Below are 16,807 nucleotides of genomic sequence, written 5' to 3' on the forward strand. Positions count from 1 at the left end.
GAAAGTTATCTTGCATCCATAGCTTTAAATCAGAAAGGCAGTTAGTGTGAACTGGGAAGAGAGGGAGGATGTAGTGAGATATAACATATGTTCATTTTTCATTTTATGCCAGCAACATGTTTCAAAAAAAGTTGGGACAAGGAATGTTTACCACTGTGCTGCTTCACCTCTTCATTTAACAAAATTCTGTAAATGTTTAGGAACTGAGGAGACCAGTTGCTAGAGTTTTGAGAATGAAATGTTGTTCCATTACTCCCCGATTTCATTCCATTCTAATTTGACAAGTCTGGACTGCAGACAGGCCATCTATGAGGAATTACTGTTTAAATATGTGCAGAATTCATTTTGCCATTGTTTTCCTGAAATATGCAAGGTCTTCCCTGGAAAAGACATTGTCTGGATGGTAATACATGTTGCTCATTCAGAATTGATTGTGCTTTGCCAAAATGTGCAAGATGCCCATGCTGTAGGCACAAATGCTCCTCCACACCCTCATATATGTTGGATTTCAAACTGAGCACTAAAACATGTTGGATAGGTTGGATACATGGATAGGCATCTGAGGTCCAAGGCCGTCCAGTATTGTTTTTTCAGCTCTTTCCCTTGTTTGCAAAGATTTCTCTGGATTCTCTGAATGTTTTAATAATATTATGACCTGTAGATGATGAACTCCCCAAATAGTTGCACACAGGTTTACACAGAGTGATGAATCTTCACTTTGAAGACACCCTGCCTCTCTGGGATGCTCTTTTTCATACCCAATTGTGTTGCCAGTTACCCTAATTAGTTGTGAAACATTCCTCCTTTTGTTTTCTTTATCATTACACAACTTTCCAGCATTTTGTTACCCCCGTCCCAACTTTTTCTGAAACATGTTGTCACATTCAAAATTAACATATATTTTCCATTAAATTGACAAATTTGTCATTTTCAACATTTGATATGTTGTCTGTGTCCTTTTTGCAAGAGATTTGCTGATTATTACATTCTGTTTTTTATTAACATTTTACATTCTACATTGTAGTAGAAATGTTGGATTTCTAACTAATCTTATTACATAGAAGTGATTAACAATACGTGTTCATATATTATGTGTGTGCTTTTCTATACATTCAATACTGTGCATCAACTTTGCTTTGTCTGTCATTTGCTCTCTCCGTGTCACGACTTTCTAATAAAGGTCATGCGACCCCCTTTGTCACGAGTTAAGGATATTCTGCCTGAGGCAGTAATATTAGGAATATCCTGACAGGAAATGGACTATGGCAAGAAAATGCTGAAGGATGTATATTGTATTGACCAATTATCTTACTTACTTGGAGTAGCCACATGACTTATGGCCACATGCTATGTCCAAGAAGTGGGTATTGTTGTATTTCTGCAAGTATGAGGAGTTTTGGAAAAGAACATTGTACTCATGGGATTTGTATTACCACAATGTAACTAACATGTATAAGATGGGGTCTCGCCCTAAATAACTTCGAGTAGTGTTACTGGAACGTGCTGTTGCCAGTGACTTGCTCCCGGTGAATAAACCTGCAGTGATTTCTCACACCTGAGTGTGCCTGGAGATTTTTGACCACAACATCCCAACTTTTTCTGATTTGGGGTTATAGAAGCCTACATCCTAGATCCTAGAGTTTCCATTGTTTTCAGCAATTACCTTAGATAAGTGGATCCTTATCTCATATATTATAGTTTCATTATAGTTTGCTATTTTTTTTGTTAGAATGGAACGGTGAACTTGTAGCTTAGATTTCTTCCATGTTCTCTCAGTTTTTCTACAGGATCTTTTTTGGTCATGGTCATCCAAATTCAGTTTGCTACAGGGCCATATAATAATAACAATAAGACATAAGAATGCCCATCCAGCATTCTACAGTCTATGGGCAAGAGTGAATAAGGTTGTGGGGGAGTGTTTGGGAAGCTCCCAAAGACCCACATCAGACCTGAAAAGGTCCGCTCTTGAAACTACAGCTTGACCAGGTTAACCTGACTGAAAATGATAGAAGAAGAAACTTAAAACTAGAAATATGATCACAGGTCATACCTGTAATTTCACTGTGGGAAACGACACCAAAGTGTGGTTGTGGTTCACAATCATCTGGTTTGTGTTCATCGTTGAAGTGCGAGTAAGTATTTGAAGCCGTGTTTTGTGGGAGCCATAGGATCACAACTTCGTCCTCTTTTGGGTAGAACTGTTGAGACTCCTGCTGGGGAGTGAGATTTGCTGTTCAAGACACATACACACAGTTAGAATCACTCAAACACTTAACCATTATTTCACATAGGCAGACAGCTGACTATTCTTATTGGTATGGAGATGCAAGACAAATGCAGGAGAAAGACTAGAGAAGCAGATGGTGTAGAAAGTAGGCATTCAAGACAGGGAGGGGGGTTTTTACCAGTAAAATTAGCATTGGTGACAGTGAAGAGGCCAGTATCCAAAGACCCGTAATCAACAGACTGAACCATCAGCTTCAGTTTGACCCGGTCCTCCCTCAGCCACTCACTGACCAGCTGTGAAGCAAACCAGATTATATAAACATCCAGATACCACATTATGCTCATACATTCAAGTTTTTCGATACATTAAAGGGGTTCGTTTCAATCTGATCCATCAATATATACCACGTTGTGTGTGTGAATGTAGAAATGCTAGATATAGCTTTTAGCATGGAACAACAGCAGGGAGAATGAAACACTCAAGTTAAACTCTGATAGATTGAGTCTTAAATTAAGGAATGGTCACTTAATTAAGGTCTTAGGAACTGACAGACAGTCCAACTTCAAACTTTGAGTCATAATGACAGATAACACATCTATGGATTAACTATTATATTGTGGATCTAGCTAAATCAAGATTTTAGCAAATGCAGACCACAATCCCAAAAAACATTGTTGAACTACAACTATCCTGGGGTGCGTTTCCCAAAACCATAGCAACTTTGTTGGTTGCAATGCAATTTCCCATTGCCAACTAACAGGTTAGCAACTATGGTTTTGGGAAACGCACCCCTGGCCCAGAGACAAATAGTTTGTACAAAAAAATATGAGACTGTTTAACAAAGGCTAGAACACAACAAACAGCGTACAAAATTATGATACTACTTCACAAAGGCTGTTCAAGTGACCAATTTTAAATAAAATAAAATTTGCAAATACAATCAGGCATCCATACCTCTAAACCAACTTGATGACTGTATTCCAAGCACATTTCATAAAAAAATGATTACTATAATAAAAATTTTGTTTAAAACAAAATTACTCAAAATAATTTAAAATCCACAAATTAACTCAATAAGGTGTGATCCGTTCCACAATCTAATGGTGAAATAAAACACGTATGAAGAGCTAGGAGAAACAAACAAACAAACAAAAAAAGAGCAGAAAGGGAGGGAAGAATCGGGAACTTCTGCTCTCGTATAGAAAACAGACCTGTAAGCAGATTGCAATAAGGCAATTCCATGGAAAATTATGTTTTTTGTAACATCCATAACGCCAATAAAATGTGATGATATGGTATGATGTGAATGATTACATGAAATTTGAGCATTTGCTATTTTTTGGCTAAAGAATGTACATGACAAAAAATGCACAAAAAATGAATGTTATCATTCACATCATACAAATGCCAAGGCATTTCACTGGCATTATGGATGTGACAAATAGTCCATTTTCCGTGGAATTGGCCAATACACATGATATGTAATGTATACAGTATATGTGGATACAGGACACAATGTAGGACAAACCTCCTCAAATGTGTTGGTAAGCAGCAGAGGGAGAAATGTCTCGTAATAGTCTTTAAATGATTGAAAGGTCCGTGGTACCAGCTTTAGTGGCAGATCACAGAGAGCCTCTGGAGGACCAAACTGCTCATAGTCCTTAAAAAAGCTGTACTTCCATTTCAGAATTTTTTCCTTGAGAATGGACGCCTTCTGTCTCCCTGATGACATAAATGCTTCAGTGCGGGGATACCTCTTGTCTATGGGGGGTGGCTGTGGAAAAGTTTCGTAGACTTGCTTATCAGATTGAGGGGGAAAAGGTGGCACTTTGGGTATGGGAGGGTGTCTGAATTCAGGCTGAGCTGATGGAAGTCCTGGTGGTGGTACAAGTGGCAGAGGCACATGGGCTTGGTGGCCCATCTTTGGTTTGGAAGGTGTGAGTTTCGTCATATCTTTCATCAGTGTATCATTGCGTGAACTAGGGCTAAATATCTTTGTGGTGGTCAACATCGAAGACATGCCAGCTTTCAATGACTCATCCTTTTCGTGCAAGGAGGTGGATCTTTGTAATGTTGGAGGTTGGGGTGAAGAGAGAGACTGAACAGGTTGTTCTCCAGGTATTGAAACAGTATTATTGCCCTTTTTCTCCTCACTCATCACATGCTTTTCTCCTTCACTGACACAAGGTTTGGCTTTCTTGGTATGCTTAGTTGGAGACAAGGGAGTTGCAGTCGCCTTCTGTAGCTGATCACGGTTCAGTTTGTGGAACTGCATTTCCTGAGGATCTAGCTGCAGCTTCTTTAAATGTTTGCCCTTTTTCTTACGGGTGGAGGCAGGTTTAAATTTCTTCACCTCCTGCCCCTCCTGGCCATGACGGCGCAGCTGTCTCAAATATTCCAAGGAATCCTCAGATTGTTCAGAAGCCCTCCTTTTACGCCTACTCAATCCCGAGAACTCCCCAATTGACGAGTCTTGGACATTCTTAGTGGGAACAATGGCAGGGTTGTTGACACAGGAAGTGCTTGGAGTATGAACCTGCGCTTTGATATTCGTTTTGACATTTGCTGTCTGAGTCACATGGTAAGCTTTTCCTCTCCTTCGGAGAGGTTGCGCCGGAATGATAGGTATTTGTGGTTTCTTTGGTATCTTTGAAGGTTGTTTCAGTGGTGATTTAGGTTTGCCAGTCTCAGTTTCAAAGCCTTTTGGGGCTTTTGAAATCTCAGGAACATCATCATGGTCTATCACGAAAATGGCGATATCGCCCACCTCACTCCCATCCTTTACTCCTCGTATTACAGGTTTCTGGGGCTCATTGTCGTCTACCATTTCATCTGGCCAGTGTGATGTCTGATCACAGTTAGAGGTTGAAGGACGAGGAATCTCTGGTCGTCTTTTCTCTTCTGAGGGCAGATCAGGTGGGTTGACACCACCCACACCATCTGGTTTGATCTTGACCAGGTTCTTACTGATGAGATGAGATGATATATCCCGCCGCAGTTTGGCGAAGTCAGGCTTCAGATGTGGAAATTTCACTCTTTTCTCCATATTTGCTCCTCTTTAATGGAACACAGAGGGACGTGGCCAACAAAAGGTGACTCCACTGCCGCTGTCTCTGCTGGAGGAGAGGGGAAAGTAAAACATGTACTTTTTTATTTTGGACCATCCATTTAATTGGTGAAGTGTTTGAACTGCCCCCCCCCCCCGACACACAAACACACATACACAGGGTTGATTGTCAGCCCAAGAATATGTATCAGAATATGTATGTAACGGTATCAAGCTGTCACTGTCAATAGGACAAGAATTATTATAGTGTGGAGCATAAGACATAACATAGACATGGTGAGCAAGACAACTCACAGGGAACTTCATACAGGAAAATTCAGGATTTTTCCATCTGGAAACATTTAGGGCATCAGAGTAAACTGCCAGTAGCCAGAGCCAGTTGCTGCTTCACTGGGAAGCCTCATATAGCAACCTCAAACCATGTCAGGGATCTGCCCTCAGACTCATATCCCTTTCAGAAGTTTGGTAGTTGACATGGCCACAAATGTCAATGTGTTTTCAAGCCTTTTTGTGTTGCTTTAGTTGTTAGATTGGATTAGGCTAAAGTTGTTCTGTTCATAAACAGCATTCCTCTGTAACACCAACAGCACCAACATTTTTGTGAGGCTGAACACAGATCTGATATGGCTTGGGACTAGTTATAAAGATCTCTGGTCTAGATCAACCATCATCTCTCAGTCTTGGGGTGCATTCATTAGGCTTGATTTCTTTCCTGCAGTTGCCCTCTTTGATATTTTTCCTGCTTCCAAAAGGCCCAGGGTTGCGAAAGAGGGCATTGTTGTTAGTCCTCCTTTCCTTTAGCACCAGCCCAAGTTGCCAAAGCATCTGGTTATGCCTCCAGGTGTAGTCTCCTTGGATGAGGCTGGCCTTGCAGCACTTGGGTATGTGCTGTAGGGTTGCTAGTGTTTGTCAAAGGCAAAATAATCAATGGGTCCTTCGCAAGCTACTGGTTACTGGGTAAGAATGTCATAGATGGCTCTAATGAAGCTTAGTGTGCTTCTGTCTTATACATCTTATAAGCCTTTCTTGGATGTTACTTCAGCTCCTTTACAGAGAAGGCATTACATCCCTACTGTGAATAGTGAAAAGTGCTCTCCCAAATATGGCCAACATCAAGTCCTTTACTGCCTGTCCTTCATCACCCCAATTAATGGGGGCATACTTGGCAGACTTGAACCTAAAAAGTGAAAGTGAAGTGAACACAGATCATCATCAATTGATGATTATAGTAGGGGTGGGAATCACATTGCCCAAGATGCCTAGATCACAATTAGAGCTGCAAAAATGAATCGATTAGTTTAGATTAACTATTAATCACTAACTATTTTGATAATTCATCAATCGGTTTGAGTAAACTTTAAATAAACAATTGATACAATTCTGATTTTTTTTTTTTTGGTTTCTTACTCAACAACAGTGAACTGAATATCTATTATCATAATTTTCTACACCAAACAACTAATCTGACTAACTACAAACTAAACTGACTGCAAATGACACGTTAATCAACCAAATAATCATTATTCCACAGTCCTAATCACAATACAACGATTCTGCCATATGACAAAAAAAAAAAACAATCTGATGAAGCAGCTGGGTAACTGAAGAAGTAAAAATATTTGTATCCATTGGAAAGGCTTGGAAGTAAAAGATGAAAGTAAAATAAGGAGGAAAGAAGGTAGGCATTGACATATTAGAAACTGATATGTAGCCACCCTACACTGTCCTGCTTTCCAGGCTAGTTAGGATGAAACTAAACTGTAGCTACTGTAACACATTGCATGGTGTAGCTGGTATCTAAAAAGACACTCCATGTAAACATGTGCTGTCTGCCAACAACTGTTAAACACAACATTACTACCCAACCATAGATCCTGCACAGCAGGAAACCTTTGTGAACATTTGTAGTATATTTATTAAAGTACCAAAGAGAAGACACAGAATGTGAAGAGAAAACATGAAACAAGTTGATGAAATCATTGAGGGCTGACCTCGGGAAAGACACATACTACAATGGCCTCCCACAGATTATGAGACACATCTATCTGACCTGAAGCCTAAGAATCGAAGCAGATGGCAAGGCCGTTTTCAAACAACCTTGAAAGGCACCACCAGCCACCATTATTCTAGGAATTCATAATTTCTCTGCCGACAGATAGAGATAAGGGAGGGTCCAAATTCAAAAGTGATTTATGGGGAATGCGTAATGTACACCAAAATTAAACTAATATTAAAACAACACCTCAACAAAATACAAAATGCTGAGGAGAAACTAATTTAAGTTTCTATTCATACAAAGCATAGATATACACTGCCAGATATACACTAACAGTCAAAAGTTTGGACACTTATAAACTTTTCAGATTACATTATGTAATCTGAAAACTGCTGCCTAATTTTTTAGCTAGTATTCTGTCTATAATGGAGAATGGAATGGAAATTTCTAAGTGTCTCAAAACGTTTGACTGGTAGTGTATATCTATGATATGAAGCCTATACACATCACAATGAGCCAATGGCCTGAAGCAGCACTATTTTGTGCCTTCAGTAAACTCAAGGTGAGACTGTGCTCTTTGGCACACTGCCACTTTTGCTAAATGAACTGAAACTTCAGCTTCCTGTTTGCTGCACCTTTGCCACAGAAATGAAATGAGGCACCACTGTCGAACTAGCAGCACTCTTCTGCAGCTTGTTTTCAGCTTCCTGTATTCTTCTCCTGTGCCATTGCTGAAATATTTAACTAAATCTTCAGCTGTTCCGCACCTGTACTTCTGTTTAAATAGTTTTTCATAATCACTACACCTGTATATTTTTAAATCACTTTTCAGTTTTTTCCTGTTCTGCACCTTTGCTGTATTTTTACAAGACTGAACTGACGTTCCTTGGGCATACAGTATAGTCTCATAGAGGAGTTTAAAAAGATCAAGCGCAGTCAGTGGCATCATGGCCTACCCACCACCCACTAATTCTTTAGAGTATAGAGTCTAGGGCTGGTGGGCTTACTGACAGTTAGATTTGAGGCTATTATAATATTATATTGTGGCACCACTCAATAAAAAAAAGGGGCAGCTTTGGAGTAGTCTGTGTAGTGTCAGGCTGCATTTTAACATCTTACGGGTCTGTTGTAGTCACTACAAAAAAACTGAAAATGCTCCTGTTGCTCTATGTCACAGAGTACAATTAGTTGGAAAAAAGTTTTTACAAAATCGGTGCTACCTAATGAAAGTACAGACAAATCAAAGTATTGTAACTCTTGTGTTTCGAAAGGTTGTAAAAATGTTATTTTATGAAGTGTGTGTTTTTATAATACCTTAGCTTCCTGTTGCAGCCACAATGAAGGAAGGCTTAGCAAGTTGATTAATGAATGCAGCGCAGACCCTAGGTTGTTTTTGCTCCAGAACATTCCTATAACCCCAAAACTGCTCCCAATGTGCCAGTTGACACCCTGCATGGAGGCCTGCGCCATTTGTGAATATGTGATATAAATGCAGTATATACAGTAAATAAGTAAGATACATGCAGTGTATTAGTAAACATTACAACTATAACTTCACTTGAAGTACACTTAACAGTTTACTACTTTTACACCTTAAAAATACTTACACTATAATGTACTATAATTAACTAAAAGGTGTACTCGAAGAATATAACTAGTATCTTCCCTAGTTTACAGTATAGTTCTCAGTACTTACAGGTTTACTATTATAAACTGAAAGTGGGCTAATTTTAAGTCCGAAGAAGGATAAACAAAGTGTACCATAAGTACATTTATAATGCAGTAATAAACTACCTAAAGTAAACTGGGAATTATACTTACAAATTATACTGCAAAAATTAACTTTAAGTATACCTGTTTTTTGGTAATGGTTATCACCACTCAAAACATTGTGTCGAATTCTGATCAACTGATTCAAACTCAGACTTGGTTCATGAAGCAAGCTGCTCTGACTTATTGTGCTTGGCTTTTATATTCTTACAAGTAATCATAACTTGTTTTTGTGAGCTTAGAATATCTCCATTACCAAACTAGGTAATGCATAGGTAGAGCTTAGGTCTTTATTCTATTTACTCTCTCTGACCTCTGACCTCACTGAACAGCTGCCCCTATGGGTTACTTATAGGTTCCAAGCCCTTATTTGTGTTTTACTATTTCAGTCTACAGCCATGTCATTTTCAGTATACAATAAAGACACAACAATAATTTGATGCATTTGATGGTGTTGTAGATATACTAACTCACTAGTTCAAAGCTCCACTAATTCCTTCAATGAGGTAAAGAAGTGGCCTTGCACCTCTCGCGATCCTATCATTTTGAATCTCAGCCTATACCCCTGTTCTGTACTCACTATAGCAAATTCAGTTCCCTCTTGTACACTTAGCTTGGGGTTCACATAGGCAGGATTCCACTCTCGCGCCAGCTGCCTACTCCGGGCTTGTTTTAGAGCGGTGCTCCTTTTTGGAGCTCCATGTAGACACAGTCAGCCTTAGTGACAGATATTTTATTGGGCCGTAGGATTAATTTTATTCACAAATCTACCGATCTTCCACATCCTCATCATCATCCACACCTATGCCTATGATTTCATGATGTGGGTCTAAGACATCCAACGATGAAATCACAGCATTAGTTAATTCCCCAAAGCTTCTGAACAGAATAAAATGTTTGTAAATGGCTTCCCCATCTCTAACAATCAGGCTCCATTCATTAATTCATAGCTCAGAAATGGGAAAGGATCTGTCGTGGAAAATTCCACATCTGAACCTCTTTCAATAGAGTGATTCAATTAGCACTCTGGAACCAAGCGTCCAATGGAGACAACGAAGACGAGAGATGCTGAGACACTGTTGATCCTTTCATTCACCGTATTGCAGTGAGAATACAATAGGAACAATGTCTAGACTGAACTGTCAGGCAATAGGATGAAGAGTATGCTCTATGAGTATTAACAGAATTGAGCTGGGCTTGTTATAATGGTGGAACCCTTTTTCCATTTATACATAAAAATATATGTGCTTTCTAGGATTTTGCAATGTGCCTGATCTACACATTAAATTGCATTTGCATTATGCCTCATTTGACTATAATTGCATTTGCATCGTAGCACTTGTTTTTAGTTTCACCCTAACTAATTTAGGAAAAAGCGGTCCCTGTATAGGCCATTTCTTGTACCTGGTGTTGTTTGCCTTGACCATCTGGTGCTTCCATTTACGCTGATTTTACTCAGTCCTACTGTTCTGACAGTCAGTTCAGACAACGTGCAAAATTGGTCCAGCTGCAAAGTGCATTCTACCAGAGAAAAACACCACAGTCCACTGGTTCATGGTCAACATTACAGCTTAGTTACTTTATTGCATTTCCCATCCCACCAGGGCATTTCTCACTTCACATACACAAACGCTTCCCCACTCACACAGAAGACATGCAAGAAATATGTGTTGCTATAACCCAACCATGACTAGACTCCCACATTCAGGAGTGCAGGTACTGTAGGAGCGACAAGACCTCAATTCCAGCTGTTACACCCCAGCTACAATCCGATACCACCATCACAACCCTTTGTCCATCCGAATCTGATCCTGAAGATACAATGGAGCTCGGCCACTTCCGGTTCTCTCCTGCAGAACCTATGTTGGCTCCAGAGGGGCCTCTCCTCTCTGCATCAGTGCAAGCGGTGCCCCGACCTCCAGGGAAAAAAAAAAAACGTAGCACATTAATAGGGCCAACTACATACTAGCTGGCAACCGTTACACTCACTTCCCTAAAACCTCACTCCCGATCCGGGTCACGCCACCTGCGACCTGTTTACTGTACAGCTCAGCCCTGCACTCGTCCCAATTCAAACCCGCATGCATGCACACACGCACCACCTCAGATCGAGAGCAGAGCCTTTCTAATGAGGAGACACAGCAATCAAAAATCCTCCATAGAAATGCATGGGGTTAGTTTGTAACGCCAATATGGCAGTTTTCTACACATATCCCGCCCCTTCTGCGGCAAAAAAGTCAATATTGTGCCAATCATGTGGTGTGTTGTGAATACATCGTGCCAATCATGTGATGTGATCTCGCCGCTGGAGCAAGGTTGATGTCGTGAAGCCTTGCGCACGCGCAGTTCTGCCAAAATACATGCCCGATAAGTGCCCAAAAAGCATTACAATATGGCCGCCGAGTGGAGGAACTTGCCTAAAAGGACTTTGTTGAGAGTCAAGCACACTAGCAATCGAGCTAACAAGCCCAGGCTGCTAGCTCTCTCACTAGCACGTCTCGGGAGGGAGGTGTATACAACGTATATACTGTATTACATATAACATGATGCAAGCTGGCTAACTTTAATGATAAGTGAGACAAGGATAATTTAACACCAGTTAACCGTTTTGTTGAATAATCAAGGCAAATTACCGTAATAATGAATCCCTTTATGACGTAACTTTTATATTACGTAATGTTGAAGGTAGCCTAATGTATTGGCTCGTTGCTGCCATAGCATAATGTTAATGAATTGGATCCATGCAGGCAAAGTGTCCATTTCTTTGCCAAATTAAATTGTTGAAAATATAACTTTCTGGAGTGATTTGACTCCAGTGTTTGACTGTTGGTATGATGCTCTTATTGTAAGACGCTGTGTTAGCTTTATGCCAGATATAATGACACCCACGCCGTCCAAAAAGTTCCACTTTTGACTCATCAGTACACAGAATATTATCCCAAAAGTCAATAGGCCTACGTTTTTTTGGCAAATGTGAGACGAGCCTTTGTGTTCTTTTTGGCCAGCGGTGATTTTCATCTTGCAACTCTCCCATGGATGTAATTTTTGCCCTTTCTTTTAGTCTCTTTCTTATTGTGGAATCATGAACACTGACAATAACTAAGACACGCAAAGACTGCAGTTCTTTAGATGTTAGTCTGTTTTTTTTTGTGACCTCCTGGATGAGTTGCCGATGTGCTCTTGGAGGAATTGAGGTAGGCTGGCCACTCCTGGGAAGGTTTACCACTGTTTCGAGTTTTCACCATTTGTAGATAATGGCTCTCACCATGGTTTGTTGGAGTCCCAGCGCCTAAGAAATGGCTGTATAACCCTTTCCATACTAGATGTCAATGACTTTTACTATCAGTCCCAGATCCCAGTATCATGTGCTGTTTTTTGAGACCTTTTAGGTAACTTCACATTGGCAGACACGTTCCATTTAAGTGATGTTTAGATTCAACTGGGTTGGCAGTAATCATACCTGGTGTGTCTAGTGAAGTTGAACCCAATTATCAATTAAATTTGGTTAATTGATTAAACAGGGTATCTCCAAATTTTTAAGTGCAAATTTAAAGACTTTTAAAGGAACCGTATGTAAGAAATGTAATTCAATTAATCATAAAATGGCCCTGATTTGTCACTAGACATTAGGAAATCATGCTAATTTCAAATACTTATATCACTGACAACAGTAGTCCGGCCAGGATATCGTCATTTAAAAAAGTGAAGTTGCAGCCCTCAACTGATGTTGATGTTTACCTATTTGTGTTTTAGCTTGATCCGCCACCCTCCACCTATCTAGTAATCACAAAGTCAGTAGTGTTTCGGCATATGGGTTGCCAGCTCTGCTCTAGTTACCACATCTGCGGTGTACACCGCTCTACAGTATTTTGAAAGTGATTGTAGTACCAGTTTTGGCCAAAAAAATTATACCATGGGCGGATTATGAACTTTCGGGCCCTGAGTCTAGATCAGGGGTGTCAAACATACGGCCCGCGGGCCGGATGCGGCCCGCTAGATGGTTTAATCCGGCCCAGACTTGTAGAGAATAAATTTCTGACGATGTCAAAAAAAAAAAAATCTCTAGCCCATTCCTGTGAGGAGTTATGAATTTTCAAAGAAATAACCGAAATGGAGTTGACTGGTCCTTTCTCTCTATGGCTCTGGTCCTGTGCTGTCAGTTTGGCTACATTGTCGGGAGAAAAGCAGGCGTTGCGACAAAATTCAGAGACAAAGTGCAGCCTGCAAACGGAGGACAAGATGTTTGGGCATTTTATTGTATTTTGCACCAGGAAGTGTTGTGTTGTAAAACACTAAACTTGGATCATGTTAAAGTGTGGTTGTGCAAACTGTAAATTTAATCAGGTCGCGAGGTCTGACTCACCGTCAGTTTGACTGTTTTCTTAGTGATAATGGCATTCTGTCTGGCTTACCACGCTGTAGTACGGTGGTTAAGCCGAGGTGGCGTAGACTACTCAAGCGTTTCTTTGAACTACGAGAGGAAATTGGACAGTTCTTGGAGAAAAAAGGCAGACCAGTAGCAATTTAAATGCCCGGAATGGGTGCAGGATCTGGCCTTTGTGGTGGATAGCCTATTACACAGCACCGCCACCTAGCCTACAAAATTATTTGATCTGATGTAACCTAATCGTATCAGTTGATCGTATTGCTCATGCACTGCTAACTTATGTTTGTTAAATTCATTTTATTTTTCATACATTTGCACATTTACATTTTTAAGGCAGGATATTAACTTTCTTCATAGCTCCCACTTGAGTTTAGTGAGTTGGTTCAGGTGGTCAGATGTAAAAATGTAGGCCTATCCACTCAACTATAAAAAATAAACCAGTTGTTTATGAGAGTGAAATGCATTTCATTTCAATTTCATTGGCCTCTCTGGATAAATGTGTAATAATCTAATATATCCCTTGTGATTATGTAGGCTACAAATGTAGGCTGAAGGGTAAAGCATAGCCTACTGAAAAAACTAAGCTGGAGATTTGGAGTTGTCAAAGGATGTTTTGCTATTATTTCACTGGTCCGGCCCACTTGAGATCAGATGGGCTGTATGTGGCCCCTGAACCTAAATGAGTTTGACACCCCTGGTCTAGATGTATTAAGGGCCCCCCACTAATTGTTGTATATGTGGGAGGGGGGGTTTGGGGGTCCTCGCCCAGAAAATCTTTAATTTGTTTAATGTTATTTCCTGTATTCTGGTGCATTTTGGGGATGGCCAATGCTAAATTCAATCAGATTCATAGCCTACATCCTGATTTGTTGATATTGAGGCAGTGATTCCATGCAAAGGCTTGGGCTTCAGGGCCCCCTGACCCCTTGGGCCCGGTAGGCCTGTGCAGTAATCCATCCCTGTATACCACGGCCAAAAAAATACGACAAAACTGTTTTATGCAATATTTTTTTTTTACTAACTTTAACACTTGCACCATTTTGGATGTGTACAGAATTTACCAAATGTATTTTTTGGGGAAAAAATAATTGTGTGTGAATCATCTTCACAGCTATAAATGCACAATTTTAGGGTCTGGGCTGCTGTATAGCCTAGGCTATACTTGCCAAAGATATGTGTAGCCTACTGGACTGGATTCCCTTCAATATTTTTTTAAAGGTAGACTAAGCTATTTAAATATGTTAATAGGCCTAATTTATATAATTATAAATAATTGTCCCATATGCAGCACATCAAATCAATGTTAATCCATTAGGCTACTTTACATTTTGCATAGGCTACATTCAGTTGTATACAAACCAACCAAAACATTGTAAAACCACTGACTTGTTTAAAAAAAAAATGTAAGGGAAAAGTAAAATCCCCATTAACTCACTTCCCTGTTGGGTAGGCTAGGCCATAATTTGACCAGCAGTCTCCATAGTTTCTTAAACGCTATGTTGCGTCCAAATAAAGATAAGCCCAGCGCAACTCCAAAAGGTTCTTTCTGTTTTCACACTTTTAACGACACCCGTAACATCTTCACTCTGCAACCACTACACTTCCTCCAGTAGACTTCTAGCTCTTGATCTACGGAATGCAGATGACAACCGCAAATAACAAATGCTTCCTTCAAAAGGTAGGCTATAGGCTACGCTGGTCACTTAAAATAAGTTTGCGGTTTAAAAAAAATACTGCCTACACGAAGCTATAGATGTACCCTGTGTCTCGTACATCCACTGATCAGTGCATACATCACCCATTTTGGTTAGGCTACCACCTGGCCCCTTATCTCGAACCCTCCACCATCATTGCTTTTTCTGTCGCCCTGTATCACAAGTGAGCCCTGTTTACCGGGAAAAGGATGAATAACAGCTGGCGGTGCCCCCTGAGGTTGTAGCACCCACAGCCGGCCCGGAGCTGGGGGCTCAGATTTCATTTGAGTCCCCCCCTACTGTTTATGTATTTATAATGTATATTAACCAAACAGTGTCAGAGACGATCCAGTGGATGATTGAAGTGTTCCCTTAATTTTTTTGAGCCGTATAGTTTGTTCATATCACAACAAAGTCAATCACGGAGATACAATTCGTTACAGGCAAAGTTATCAGCAGTTAGCAGCATGCGTGTTAAGAGCTGTGTTAGAATAATCTATATATAATAATATTAATAGTATTCTGGTGTTGTCGAGATATGATACCATAGCTCAAATTAATAGCATTTTTGATCACAAATTTCATTTTGATCTCAAGGACAGCCCTATGGAGCATATATTTTCTGGTGAAATAATTAACTTAAATATGTTAGCACCACCGATTCTGCCTGATTTATTGATGTAGGCACATACACTAAGAAAAAAAACACTAGGTTATGCATAACTTCTAAAGAGTCACAATAGAAAAGGAGAGGTAGCTAGGTTTAAGAGAGCAGGCAGAGGTGAAAATTTCTGTTAAATATTGTGCGTTGCGGTAGGCAAGGATTATTGAGTCAATAGCTACAGAATTAGTAGGCTATTACTAGCTACTACTAACTAGGCCTACTTAGGCGAATCTTAATTTTACTATTTTTCATCACTAACTTCTGCCTGCTTTATTACTGTGTAGCTAGACAAAATAGTCTATGCCTAACATGCCAAGATAAATAAGGCAAATTAGAAAAAGACTTTGGCAAAGTGCAAGATAAAAATATTAAGAGTAGGCTAAACCGGTAGGATATATCGCATCAATTTAACAAAACATAGCCTACCTTCAAAAAGCGGAGAAATAGCGTTTTCTGCCCTGACAAACCAGTTCACAAGCATAAAAACTCCCTATCCCACCAACGAATGTGTGCGCCGTGCGCGCTGCTCCTGTGCCTCCCGTGGAACAGCCTTGAGCGGAGTTTGATAGAAGAGCGGAAGGGCTTCGTGGTGGTCTTCACCAAAATGAAGACACGGAAGTAAAGCAAAGTCAAGACACGAATCAACTTGATGGCACAAATAAGGGTTGACACAAAATGGTGGAACAATCATCCAGTGGCCATTTGGGCAGAAGTGGCGGCGAAGATAAAAAAAAAAAAAAAAAGTTCAGATCAGTGCATGGCAGGTGAAATCAGTCCATGTTTGTTTTAAAGAAGCATGTCTAGTAGTAGGCCTACTGTTTTTCCCATTTTCGCTAATCGTATTGAACAGAAATGTGTGCATTGGTATAGAAAATATGTCCAAACAAGGTGGCAAAAGCTATTATTCAAAATATTTAAAAACTCAGGTGTGCAACATTAGCTCAATGAGTAGGCTATTGAGTACGACTTGCTATTACCATGGCTCCATGTGATGTAAACAAT

At 40.1% G+C, this 16,807-nt stretch overlaps 1 protein-coding gene across 5 annotated transcripts in view; it reads right to left on the bottom strand.

Annotated features, from left to right (window-relative positions):
* Positions 1-16,432, bottom strand: part of LOC143122784 (putative helicase senataxin) — a 32,057-nt gene extending 15,625 nt beyond the window's left edge. The window contains exons 1-5 of one of the 5 annotated variants that reach the window (XM_076283661.1): positions 16,232-16,432; positions 5,589-10,976; positions 3,756-5,340; positions 2,406-2,520; positions 2,051-2,230 (exon numbers count right to left, since the gene is read on the bottom strand). In XM_076283661.1, the coding sequence (XP_076139776.1) occupies positions 2,051-2,230; positions 2,406-2,520; positions 3,756-5,273 (1,813 nt within the window). In that variant the 5' untranslated portion in view covers positions 5,274-5,340; positions 5,589-10,976; positions 16,232-16,432. Of the gene's footprint in view, positions 1-2,050; positions 2,231-2,405; positions 2,521-3,181; positions 5,344-5,588; positions 10,977-16,231 lie in introns of those variants that run through there. The other 4 variants (XM_076283660.1, XM_076283662.1, XM_076283664.1 and 1 more) reach the window with 4 other exon arrangements.
* Positions 16,433-16,807: the final 375 nt, after the last annotated feature.

This window comes from Alosa pseudoharengus, unplaced genomic scaffold (assembly GCF_046254945.1).
Source record: "Alosa pseudoharengus isolate Yale_2024_CS ecotype anadromous, Long Island Sound unplaced genomic scaffold, YU_APseudo_1.1 YU_APseudo_1.1_scf_14, whole genome shotgun sequence".
Classification (NCBI taxonomy): Eukaryota; Metazoa; Chordata; class Actinopteri; order Clupeiformes; family Clupeidae; genus Alosa; species Alosa pseudoharengus.